Source organism: Ipomoea triloba, chromosome 3 (assembly GCF_003576645.1).
Source record: "Ipomoea triloba cultivar NCNSP0323 chromosome 3, ASM357664v1".
Classification (NCBI taxonomy): domain Eukaryota; kingdom Viridiplantae; phylum Streptophyta; class Magnoliopsida; order Solanales; family Convolvulaceae; genus Ipomoea; species Ipomoea triloba.
The window spans coordinates 29,952,321-29,964,932 of NC_044918.1; the positions used below are offsets into that span (position 1 = coordinate 29,952,321).

The following is a 12,612-nucleotide window of genomic DNA, read 5'->3' on the forward strand; positions in this document are numbered from 1 at the left end:
CTTGTGTAGGAAAATAGTTACCTATAAAATATTATATTTGTTGGGGGACGACTTGATTTCAATTAAACAAAACAATTTTTTTTAAAAAAAAAATATATACAGCAAAGGGTGGTGGACAACCTACCATTTGTGCGTCATGTGTGGACAACCTACCATCTGTGTGTCATATGTGGCGTGTGAGAGACACGCGTCAAACAATTGACGCATGGTGTGTGAGTTAATATGCGGAGAGAAAGTTCTTTTTGAAGATTAATCTTTGCTCTCCTCCAATTATTTTATTCCCTTTTCCCTCACTTTTCTCCCATCTTATCTCCATAGTTGGAGATGCCCTACTAATTATGGAATAGTGATTAGAATACTAAAAGTTCCCTAAAAATAATTAACCCGTCTAATTTTAACTTGAATTCATTTTTGATGCCAAACCGGATTTAGATATGCAGTAGAAAGAACTAGAGTTTGAATTTAAACAATTAAATTGGTCTTTTATATGTAAAGAAGCACAATAAAACAAACTGGATTATAAAGATTTTACATGGAATGAAGTTTAAGCCGATGGATGTCGATGAGAACAATTATGTTTGTATTAGAGTTCACAAAATATAACTGTAGGAATACAAGAGTATATATACAAGAGAATCATAAGTAAACTAGGACTGAGAATCATAAGTAAACTAGGACTGAGACTTATAGTATGACTCTATTATGTAGAGTCCTAATAATGTCACCGGTCACATATTAGTACAATGTTTAGTGTTGATTTCTTTATGATTTAGGTCTTTGTGATACTATCTTCACCACAATGCTGTTATTGAGTGATTTCCTTTGAAGTCTTTTTCGGCGTAGCAGATGGAGTTAGCTGTCTAAAATGGGAGGAGGAGATATTATTCCGAAAGGTGAGAGGAAGAAGACGAAATGAAATGGGTGAAATGGTTTGGGTTCTACCTGTGCCAAAATTTGCGATGGAATTAATTTTCGTAGCTAATTCCGTCGTTAATTAGCAATGGAAGTTTTTCCGTCGCGATTCGCGATTTTTCTTGTAGTGATTGAAACGGGTTGGAAATATTTATACTTTAGGTGTAGGTGGATATTAGGCTTCTTACAAGGATTGGGTCGAAACCCGTACATCAGCATCATCATCATCATTATCATGTAGTAGTAGTAGCAGCAGCAGCCGCAACAACATCTTTATTATTATTATTACGTAGTACGTATTTGTTAATATTATTCTTATTTAAATTATTATTAAAAGAAAATAATAAAACTTATTCTTTTATGTGTGTACGTATGTATATGTTTATTTATGCATTTATTTATTTATTTATATGTAGTGTATTTCAATTATTATTATTTATAAAATAATATATTTATAATAATATTATTATAAGTATTATTATTAAGAGATTCGTTATTAGTAAATTAGGAGATTATGTTAATGAAGCAAAAATCTTTCATAGGAGAAAATTCTCTAGCAACTTACTCTATCAGTCTATCACAATGCAGAAGCACCCTCCACTAAGCTCGAGCTCATCCCCTTTCATATGAGAGTGCAATCAGGTGCTACTAGACCACAAGGTTCTTTTCTTTTTTTTTTTTTTTTGTAAAAACAGTATTAACTATATTTAAATTATTTTGTAATATGATCGAATTGCATATATCTTTAAATAATATAAAGGCTCAGTATAATTTGCCCAGCACTTTTTCCGATGTTTTTCCGGCTACAAAAATGGTACTTTGTGCATTTGTTGTTGTTCTTTAGAAACATAATGGCCTATATTGCCCCTTCCGATGCCGGTTCTACCGAAAAATCTTAAAAGTCTTCATAAACATCCATTAAGTCAACAACTACTCCTCCACTTATTCATTATTTTATATGTAATTAGTGGGACATTTTGTTTGTTTCCACTTAAAAGATAGCAAAAGTGGAGCTCTTTCCAAAAGATGAAAGCAATTCTTTACTTACTCCCCCACTTATTCCATATTCTACGTAATTAGTGGGGAAGTTTTGTTTGTTTCCCCTTAAAAGCTGGCAAAATTAGAGGATTAGGAATATTATGCGCTTAAAGAATTATTTGGTTGTAGCTTTAAGGATTGCACTGCCCCAAATTCGCAGAAACCAAAACGATTTTTACAGCCACAAAGAATCAGGCATTACAGTGGAAAATCCTTTGTTGCAGCTGTTTAGATAAGAAAATCGTCGTTGTTGCCCAGCTGGAGAAATTTGTAGTGGCCTCAGCCGGGAATAATTTGGACTGAGGAAGTTGAAAACGAAGCTGCTGTACCGGAGTCGAAGGTAGACTAGTAGCACACAACGTCGTCGTTTGTTGTAATTCTTCGTCGGATGTCAACGCCGTTACGATAGGGGATAGCTAGCGCCATCATCAACCACAATACAAGCTCTTTTCCTTCGGGGATGGTTTCCTCTCGGCTACGCGATGCTGCGACCAAGTGATGCGCAATTATGTGAAACTCCAAAATCTCGCCAGGATACGCATAAATACTGAAACAAAGTAAATATTTAATTTATGTGTTTGTCATCTAATTTAGGACTCATGCTGGACTAAAACGGCGTGTTAGAGTTAAACGGTTTTCCGGTCCCATTTTGTGTTCATATTTTATTGGGTTTTATCAAATTTCATATTCAATTCAAGTGCTTGACTGAACAGTTGGATTGGTCCCCTCAGTCTTTACGACGACCAGCAGCAGAATGATGGAACTTGGCGACGGTGAATTTCTTCCCCAGTGATCTACTCTTCAGGCGGCGCTCACTGGAGAAAGCATCTTTATATTTTCCTCTCCTTCATTCATCTTCCACTTCTTGGGTCTTGCGACCAACGACATAGTGGACGGCGACTGGAACGCTGATCGGAAATATTTACCGGCAAAATCAGAGGTTGACTTCTCCAGGTTTAGTACAGATTCTCCTCTTACTTCTCAAAAGTTTTCTGGATGGCTGCATATTGAAAATGTTTTTTTAAAAGTAGCAATTCATACTTTAGTAGTTTTAATTTATTGGCATTTGCGTTTTTCCAGACGGTGGTAAACTCAAATTCATTGCGGAGTCCTAGATCATAATTAATAATTGGATCGCAGTTCAAATCATATCTCGAGAATTAATAATAGTTAAATGATAATGTATTAATTATGGTAGTGGTTAGTGAGTCATTAATCATTATCCTTGTTCAGACCACCCTTCCTCCTTCCCCTTTAGTTCTATATATCCGTGTGTATTAGAGGATGGAAATGAGAGAAAGTAATTAAGGGTGTGTTTGGAAAGTAGGAAAATGGTTTCTAGAAAATGGTTTCTGGAAAATGAGTCATTTTTCAGAAAATATTTTCCTTTCTTGTGTTTGGCTGCAGAACAAAAAATTGTGTTGGTGTGTTTGGTTCATTTTCCAGAAAATGGGTAGGAAAATGAACAGAATTATATAACTGAATATTTTAATTAATTTGTTTAAATATAACAACATTTACAACAAATATACAATCCAAAAAATAAAATAATCACAAAAAAATCACAACAAAATAATATCTATCTCATAAAAAAATAAAAATAATAATAATAAATAAAAGTGGTCGACTGGTTTCAGATGTCAAATAAAAAAAATAAAACTCATAATATCTATCTCATAATAAAAAAATAAATTATTACTCAAAAAAAAAAGTTGAAGATGTCAAGAAGATGGGATGAAGATGAAGAAGTTAAAAAACATTTAGGAGGCCTAGGGAGATGCAAGAAGCAAAGGAGAAGGAAGAAGCAAACTTTGGAAAATGACTTCCCTCAAAAAAAGGCAAATTATTGCATGGACCATGATCCACACAGCTGTGCTGACCAAAAATAAAAAGTACATTATTTTTATACTGAAGGTATATTATTTTTGTATTGTAGGTACATTAGAACTAAGCATACAAATTTACCAATTCAAATATGCATTCTAAGATTCTAATAAAATTGATAAAAGAAAAGGAAACCGTTATTGAAAAAGATATAGTACAAACTCTAAAAGCATATAAACTCAAAAAACTCACAAGGCATATAATAGAGACTATGAAAGCCAGTCAATCCCAAAAAATCATAAATTCAAGATTTAAGTCTTTGACAATTAATAGTATATTAAAAATCCATAAATTCGTAAAACAAAAAAAAAATTTAAGTCAATTTTATTTTATTTTTTCTTTTTTCATAATTTAAGATTTTCACACTATATTTATGAAGAAACAATCTTCAAAGCACCACATCGGTTTTAAGATTGAAAGGAAAAACTGTATCCGTATATCCATTCTTCTAATAGATGGCGACAGAAAATAGTACGAGAGTACTGTAAATAAATCAATACATCAATAATAATAACAAAACATAAATTGGCAAGTAACAATTTGAAAATAAAAATATATTCCAAATATAAATGATAAATTCGGAAATAAAAATATGTAAATGGAAATAGAAAGATCCAAATCGCGTATAACACATTTTCCTTAAAACCGATTCGCTACCTACCATGTTGCTAGGAGCGTTGTAGTGTCGATCTCCCAAGATAAAATGATTAACAATAATATAGTTGAACACTCAACGAATATTATTTTTAGCGAAGTAGAACAAGGAGTCAAGGATTGAACAAAAGGTTTGTATCTCCTCAACATTCAACTATCTTGGATTATTCAAACAAAACTTGTAAATTAATCCAAATAGTAATACAAATAGAAGGGATTCACTACCTTGAATTATTCAACCATAGCTTGTGAATTAATCCAAGTAATAATAAAAAGAAAGAAATTTGAACAAGAGATTTCCACTTATTTCTCTCTTCTCTGCCGAAAATGAAGAGAAAACCATTTGTTTCTCTTCTTTCATTTCCCACGGCAGCTTCTCTCTTTCTCTTCGTTAATCCCTCTATCTCTCATCTCTTTTCCTTATTTCTTCTTCTAACATAACCCATAACCCACTAAGCTTTGGATATGGTGATCCGGCGTGGGAAGAACTCAAGGAAAGAGGGAGACAAAACATTCCCCATTCCAACAATTCCATCTTTCCATCGAAAATATAATAATAATAATAATAATAATAATAATAATAATATTTAAAAAATAATAATACTAATAATAATAATAATAATAATAATAATATATTTTCACATTTTCACATTTTTTTTACCTACAATTAAAACCTAACATTTAACAACCACAATAAGACAATAAAGCCTATGCACAGAATAACGACAAGATTATCATTAATCATATGTTAAAAAAAAATTACAATTAATCACAACAAATCAACCGTCAACAATAAGCAAATCATATTCAATCACAACAATATTCAGAACCAAATCATAACTTCATTTTGAGAGATCAAATCATAAAATCATCTCCATTAACAATAATAAAAGAAAAAGAAAATATTAATTAAACAAAATTAAATGTGTCAACTAGAGCAATAATACCTTAGTCGCGTAGAGGTTTAGAGGCAATAGAGTACTCACTGAGCAGGCTGGTCGCTGTCGTGGTCTCACGGAGCAGGACTGGTAGAGGACGCGTTTTTCGCCGTGCCCGTTGGTGAGATTCGCTGGTCTAGGTCTGCGTCTGTGAGAATGAGAGAACTAAATCACACTTCTGTGAGAGCGAGAGATATGCCGTGAGCGTTCATTGACCGTGAGAGTGAGAGTGAGAGAGTTAGGCTTATACGTGGAAAATTTCTTGAAATATATACAAATATGCCTATTCCTTTGGAATCACCGCTAGTGACCTTCGTTTGACCATGAAGGCGACGGCGGAGCTACGCTTGCTCGACCGGCGACACGGGCCTGACAAATTGGTGATTGTTCCGATCAACTGCTTAGTTCGGGACTTTGGCATGTGTTGACGAGAGTGTACGTTGGTGGATCGGGCCTGCCTACTCACTTTAAGCGGTGTCATCGGCGCTGAAGGATCAGGCCTGGCCTGTCTCCTATTTGGCCTTGACTCTGGACGGTTGAGGTTGTTGAAATGTCGGTACTAGGGCTTGGCAATAGCGATTAGTGTTCTTGCTTCCCACTGTCGATCCGACTGGCGACCTTTCTCTCCTAGCGGTCTGCATTTTTCTCTCTCTCTCCTAGNGTTCATGTTAAAGGGTTTAATCTTGATAATAGATGGATAGTGCCTTATAATCCCCAGTTATTACTTAAGTTTGATTGCCATATAAATGTGGAAGTCTGTGCCAGTATTAAGTCTGTGAAGTACATTTATAAATATATTTACAAAGGCCATGATAGAGTAAGCATGACTTTGGGTGATAACACTGATGATCGTGTGATTGATGAAATTAAAGAATACCAAAATGCAAGATGGATCTTGCCCCCTGAAGCTGCATGGCGCATATTTGGATTTGCAATTGCAGAGATGAAGCCTGCTGTTATACAGTTACAGATACATTTAGAAAACTCACAATATATCAATTTTTATGGCCATGAAAGGATAACCTACATAGTAAGCAGAGAAGAGTCATCTCGTACTATGTTAACTGAATTCTTTGCAATGAATCTTTCAAGTGATTTTGCAAGAACTTTGAACTTGCTTTATGTAGAATTCCCTTGCTATTTTGTTTGGTGTAAGTCAAGCAAGTCTTGGAAACCTAGAAAACAGCTTACAGTTATAGGCAGACTTGTTGCTGTTAATCCAACTGAGGGAGAACGGTATTATCTACGACTGTTATTAATGAATGTCAGGGCCCCAACTTCGTTTGATTGTTTAAGAACTGTCAATGGTCAAATCACTTCATCTTTTCGTGATGCTGCTGAGAAACTAGGATTACTTGCAGGAGATTTCATTGTTGAAGCATCGTTGAATGAAGCAGTATTATTCCAAATGCCTTCAAGTTTGCGGACTTTTTTTGCAACGCTTCTCATCTTTTGTGATATTTCCAATCCTATTTCATTATGGATGAAATACAAAACACACATGTGTCAAGACTTATTAAGGACAGGCTTGCACACCAATGCTGAGGCTGAATCATTAGTCTTAAAGATGATTGCTAATATAGTACAAGAAATGGGCAAGAAAACGAAAGACTTCTGCCTATTTGATCTTTTGGAATCTTATGATTTCCCAGGACGTGTTACTAATGAGATTTTACATGAAAAGAACCTTCCAGTTTCTGAGGCAGATCTTTTAGCTATTCACAAACTTAATGCTTGCCAGCGAGCAGCTTTCAAAACTATAACAGATGCTGTTTTAGGTAATAAACCTAGTGCATTTTTTGTTGATGGCCCTGGTGGTACAGGAAAAACATTCTTATATCGCTGTTTACTAGCATTTGTACGTTCTAAAGGTTTGATCGCCCTTGCAACTGCAACTTCTGGCATAGCTGCATCTATACTACCTGGCGGTCGCACATCACATTCTCGCTTCAAGCTCCCACTTGATGGCACTGATAAGTATGTATGTAATATAGGTAAACATACTGCTGATGTGAGTTTACTTCGCCATAGTAAATTGATTCTTTGGGATGAAGCATCCATGGCACATAGGAATATAGTTGAGAGCCTTGATATAACACTTAAAGATATAATGGATTGTCAAGATTTATTTGGGGGAAAAGTCATTGTATTTGGAGGAGATTTTAGGCAGACATTACCAGTTGTAAGACATGGAAAGAAGGAAGATTTCATTGCAGCATCTTTGGTTAAGTCAACTTCTATATGGCCGCACATTTGTCGTTTGACTTTAGTTGAGAACATGCGTGCACAGGCTTATCCTACATTTGCAAGTTACTTGATGAAGATAGGTAATGGCACAGAACCTGCTATTTACCAAAACAAAATAAAAGTGCCTTCTCAATTTCTTGTACAAAAATGTGGATCAAAGTCTTCGTTATATGCATTGTTTGATGTTGTATACCCTGATTTACATTGTTTCTTCAATGACCCATATCTACTGATGGACAGAGCAATTTTGACAACGAAGAATGAATTNGCATTAATTCGGAAATATCAGGAAATGTATGACTTTGCAACGAACTCTTATGAATTGTTGAATTAAAGTATGACAAGTTTCTATACCTTTTTTTTTTGAGCTATTCCTGTCACATTTGTTTCTAAGTCTTATTGTTGTCTCACCCAACTCAACATTTGGGTTTTGTATTATCAATTTTTTCTTATCTTCCAACTCTTCAATCACTCTTTTTAGCTCGCTTTCGTCTTGGATTCCGCCAAATTCCTACAAAATAATTTGTTATTTCTCCTTAAATAATATAAGGCTGATAAATAAGCATTACTTAATTACCTTGACGTTTTTTAATAACCTCTCCAAACTCACGAGTTTTCGTTGAGGCCAGAACAAAATTCCTAATTCTTTATACCTTTTCTTTAAAATTGCTCGACCAACATGTAGTTCATCTGCAGCTTGATCAACGGTCATATAAAAACATTTAGAAAGCAATTTTAAAGTTAATGTATTAGGGTCACGATAAGTTTTTTTTGTCCTTTTTCTTCTAATAAAGATATTTAGATTTAAATTTGGTAAATCTATCTTTGCAGCTGTATTATCTTCCTCGACAATTAAATCAACACTATCAAATACATCAACAGGATTTGTAGCTAAAACACCTGCATTTACAAACAACTTGTTAAAAACTATTAATTATTAAAACAAGAGTTACCTACAAAATGTTAAAACCTTACCAATAGTTTCAGTACATTGTGGTTGAGTACTGACATTATTTCCACCTGGAAGAAGATCTCTACTTAGAAGAGGTTCACTATCCCTTAGTGGTGATAGATATACCTCATCCCAAAATGAATTGTTACCATCAGAAGAACAATCATTTTTTTGAAGCTGATATGAGCAAGTAGCAATATTTGCCATTTGTGAAATGTATGTACTAAATGTTTCAGGGATTAATAATTTCTAAGAGTGTGAATAAGTGTTAAGAAGAGTCTAAGACCAACAAAACCACTAATTTATAGCAAAGGACAACAGTGTGTGCAAACAGTAAGAAATACTTTTTTAAGTCTTTTTTTCAACAAGGGCAGTTTTTTTGTCAAATGATAATAGTTATGTAGCCGACACTGTTAAAAACATTTGCGCTTTTCAATTAATTTTTGATGACAATTGTAAAGACATCTGACATTTGTACCAATTTTTTAATTTCCTTTGTAATTACTTGCTTGGCATTTGTAGGCAACATGGCATATATAAAACTTAATAATGCTTTTGCTTATCAATGTTCAATTTCATCCGTTGCTTCATTTATGGGCAAATGAAAATAACTTGCTATCATTTCCTTACTTACCGTTTTATAATTACAACGAGTTATTTTTAACCAATTCTTCTGCAACAAGTTCAATATCATCATGCAATATTGGGGGGCGAAAGCTCAGCTTTTGCAACAAGTTATGCTTAAATCATAGGTCCAATAAATGTTATAAGTTTAAAACAAGTTGTATTTCAAAGCTAATATATTCACATTTATCAAGACAAAAATTATAATAATAACGACTTTTAGGTTAGAGATGGGCATTAGGCAGGAAATTAGCTTTATTAAAAGAATTTCCTATGCGCCTTAAATTATTCCCCCTTTTTTTTAAAAAATTGTGTATAGCATGAAAGTTTTAGCTTTAATACCTTATGTTACTGCTGAGTCAAAAGAATGTACGTGAAAGGATACAGTGGTACAAAAACGTAATACACGATAATGAAAGAACATTCCAGGGAAGAAATATAAACCTATAATATTGCATGATGTTATTGTAAGTTTTTAAATTGATCGCAAATATTAAGCCTCGGTGTTATCGTTTAAAGATGACCATATCTTATTTTATGTCAAATATAATTAAATTTGGTTCACATATATGTATCTATTTGTTACCTTTTCCAAGGTAAAAAAGTGCAAGCCATGTCGTACGACAATGACATTTGTTATATACATTTATGGAATATATTATGCGTTGTAAATGATTACAATTTTATCTTATGGCTATGAATGACCTCTCAATGAGCAGTAGCCTAACTTTGGCATCTACAACCTCTCTATTAAAGAGTTTACAAAATTTATTGATATTTAGAAAAATACTTATTATTCAAAAATATTATCAAAAGCCATCAAGCAAAAGTTTAAACGATTCGTCTTCTTCTGTGGCAAGTGAAGGTGGATCAACAATTAACGGCAAGGCAGGATCAACAATTAATGGAGTAATATGAAGGGGATGTATAGGAAGGGTGGGAGAATGAAGAAGACTCATCATCTCCCTATACTTTATCTTTCTGGTACATGAATCCCTGAGCCTAATCTCTGCTGGATTCAACTTCAAATTCGGATCGCTTAGCAACATTTCCCTTCTACTTTTTAGTTCCTTCATTGCCTCCTTTATGTCAGGGTCATTTTTGATGTTACTAAATACCTGTAAAACATTATATTAACATTCACCTTATAATGATACAACTTTGGAAAAATAAAAAAACTACCTGAGCTTTTCTTGATAGCTTCTCCAAGCTCACTAACTGTCGATATGGTCATTTAAAGATTCCTAATTCTCTACACCTTTCTTTCAAAATCGTATACCCAACTCTCAGTTCCTTGGCGGCTCGATATATAGGCAGATGGAAATATTTGGAAATCATTTCCTTGCTTATTGTGGATGAATCACGAAAAGTTCTTCGCGTATTCTTCCGCTGCCTACGTGCAAGAGTTTCAATCATACTCCTTTCTACAACTACAGAACCTGTAGTCATATTTCCTCCTACACTTGCGTTACTTGCAACTGGAAATGTATTTTCCTGTACAAGTATACCACTTGTTGATGCCATAAGATTTTCTTCCGTACTTAAGTGGTTCATGGCTGCAACAAAGATGAAAAAATATATTACGTCATCGCCATTGCATATCAAGAAAAAAACATATGATTACCAGTAGCCTCAAGCAGTCCTCCAATATTATGCTCAATACCCCAAAATCGATCAAAGGGTATGTTCGGTAACAATCCATTACCAAAAGTTGATATCCCATGTTGTAGATCCCATAAAGGATATTTGCTAATATCGGAAGATGTGCAAGAAATTTGGCTTGGAAAAAATGAGGCAAGAGCAGCATCAGCAACATCAATCGATAAAGGATATCCGATAACATCGGAAAATGGATAAGAAATGTGGTTTAGTAAAGATGAGGAAGGCGTAGTGTCGACCAACTCATCACAAAAGGAATACTCCGTAATATCGGAAGATGGGTCAACAATTTTGTTTGGAAAAGATGAGGAAGAAGCTGGGTATGCCGTCTCATCCCATAAGGAATACCTAGCAATATCATAAGTGGTGTAGGAAAATTGGTCTGGAAAATAAGCTTGGCTCGCCATTTTTGGAAAAAATGACGTTCAAAAAAAAGAGAGAATAGAAAAAGATAATTCAGTGACAAAGAATAAGGTAAAACACCATTGAGGATAGTAAATGATGGAGATTCTGAGATTTGAAATAGCAAACACACCTTTCAATGATGTCAGATATTAAGCTTGTCAAAAAACAAACAGTTCACGATCGAAAGTAATTGGTCGCATCCGAATCGTAAAAAAAAAANTCGCAAGAGGAGCATAGTAAGAAAGTTCCGTCAAATTTCGATACTTTCTCTTCTTAAAGTATGAAACTTCAAGTTTATTTCTTTCTATGCCTAATTGAAGATTAGGATCCTTTAACATTTGCTCCCTTTGATTTTCTAGCTCATTTATAATTTCTCTATGATCAGTATTCCCTTGGACATTTTTTGCTAATCGCTCCAAGGTACGCAGCTTCTTATATGGCAATTCATCAATTCCAACCTTCTTACATATCTTCTTCAAACAAGCTTCCTTAATCTTTAACTCTTTCACCGCTTGATTCATAGGCAGATGGAAGTATTTAGAAACCATTTCGAAATTCCAAAGTCCTTTGGATGGTCTGGTATCATTCCCTATAACTACGATTGAAATTTCTTCGACATTTACAGCTTTGGTAGTTTCAACATCTGCAACAAATATATATATATATACACACACACACACATATATATTATGAATACAACTACAGATAAAGAAGAACAATAATTACATCTTTGTTGCAGATGTTCATTTTAAATTTGCTACATCTATCTTTGCAGGTTTATTATTTTCCTCCACAAATAAATCAATGCTATCAAATACATCAACCTCATTTGTAGGTAAAACACCTGCATTTGCAAACAACTTATTCAAATAACTACTACTTATTACAACCAAAAATTCCAATCAAATGTTAGAACTTTACCAATAGTTTCATTACATTGTTGTTGAGTACTGGCATTATTTCCGCCTTCATAAAAATCTCTACTTAAGAGACAGTCAGTATCCCTTAGTGGTGATAAGTGTATCTCATCCCAAAATGAATTGTTACCACCCAAAGAACAATCATTTTGTTCAAACTGATATGAGCGACGAAACAAATTTTGCATTTCTGAAAAGTATGTGGTTAATGTTTAAGTGATTGATAATTTCTAAGGGCTAAAAAATTAAGGATGTGAATAAGTGTTAAGAACGAGCAAAAGCATGAATTTATTGCGACGTTCGACAACAATTTAAAAAGTGGTTAATACTTGTTAAGATTTTTTTTTCCAAGCGCAATTTTTTTTGTCAAAGGAAAATATTG

At 33.9% G+C, this 12,612-nt stretch overlaps 1 protein-coding gene across 1 annotated transcript; it reads left to right on the top strand.

The window, feature by feature from the left end:
- Positions 1-6,249: 6,249 nt before the first annotated feature.
- Positions 6,250-8,007, top strand: LOC116013185. The gene has a single exon (XM_031252834.1). The coding sequence runs from the start codon at positions 6,250-6,252 to the stop codon at positions 8,005-8,007; it is 1,758 nt and encodes a 585-aa protein (XP_031108694.1).
- Positions 8,008-12,612: the final 4,605 nt, after the last annotated feature.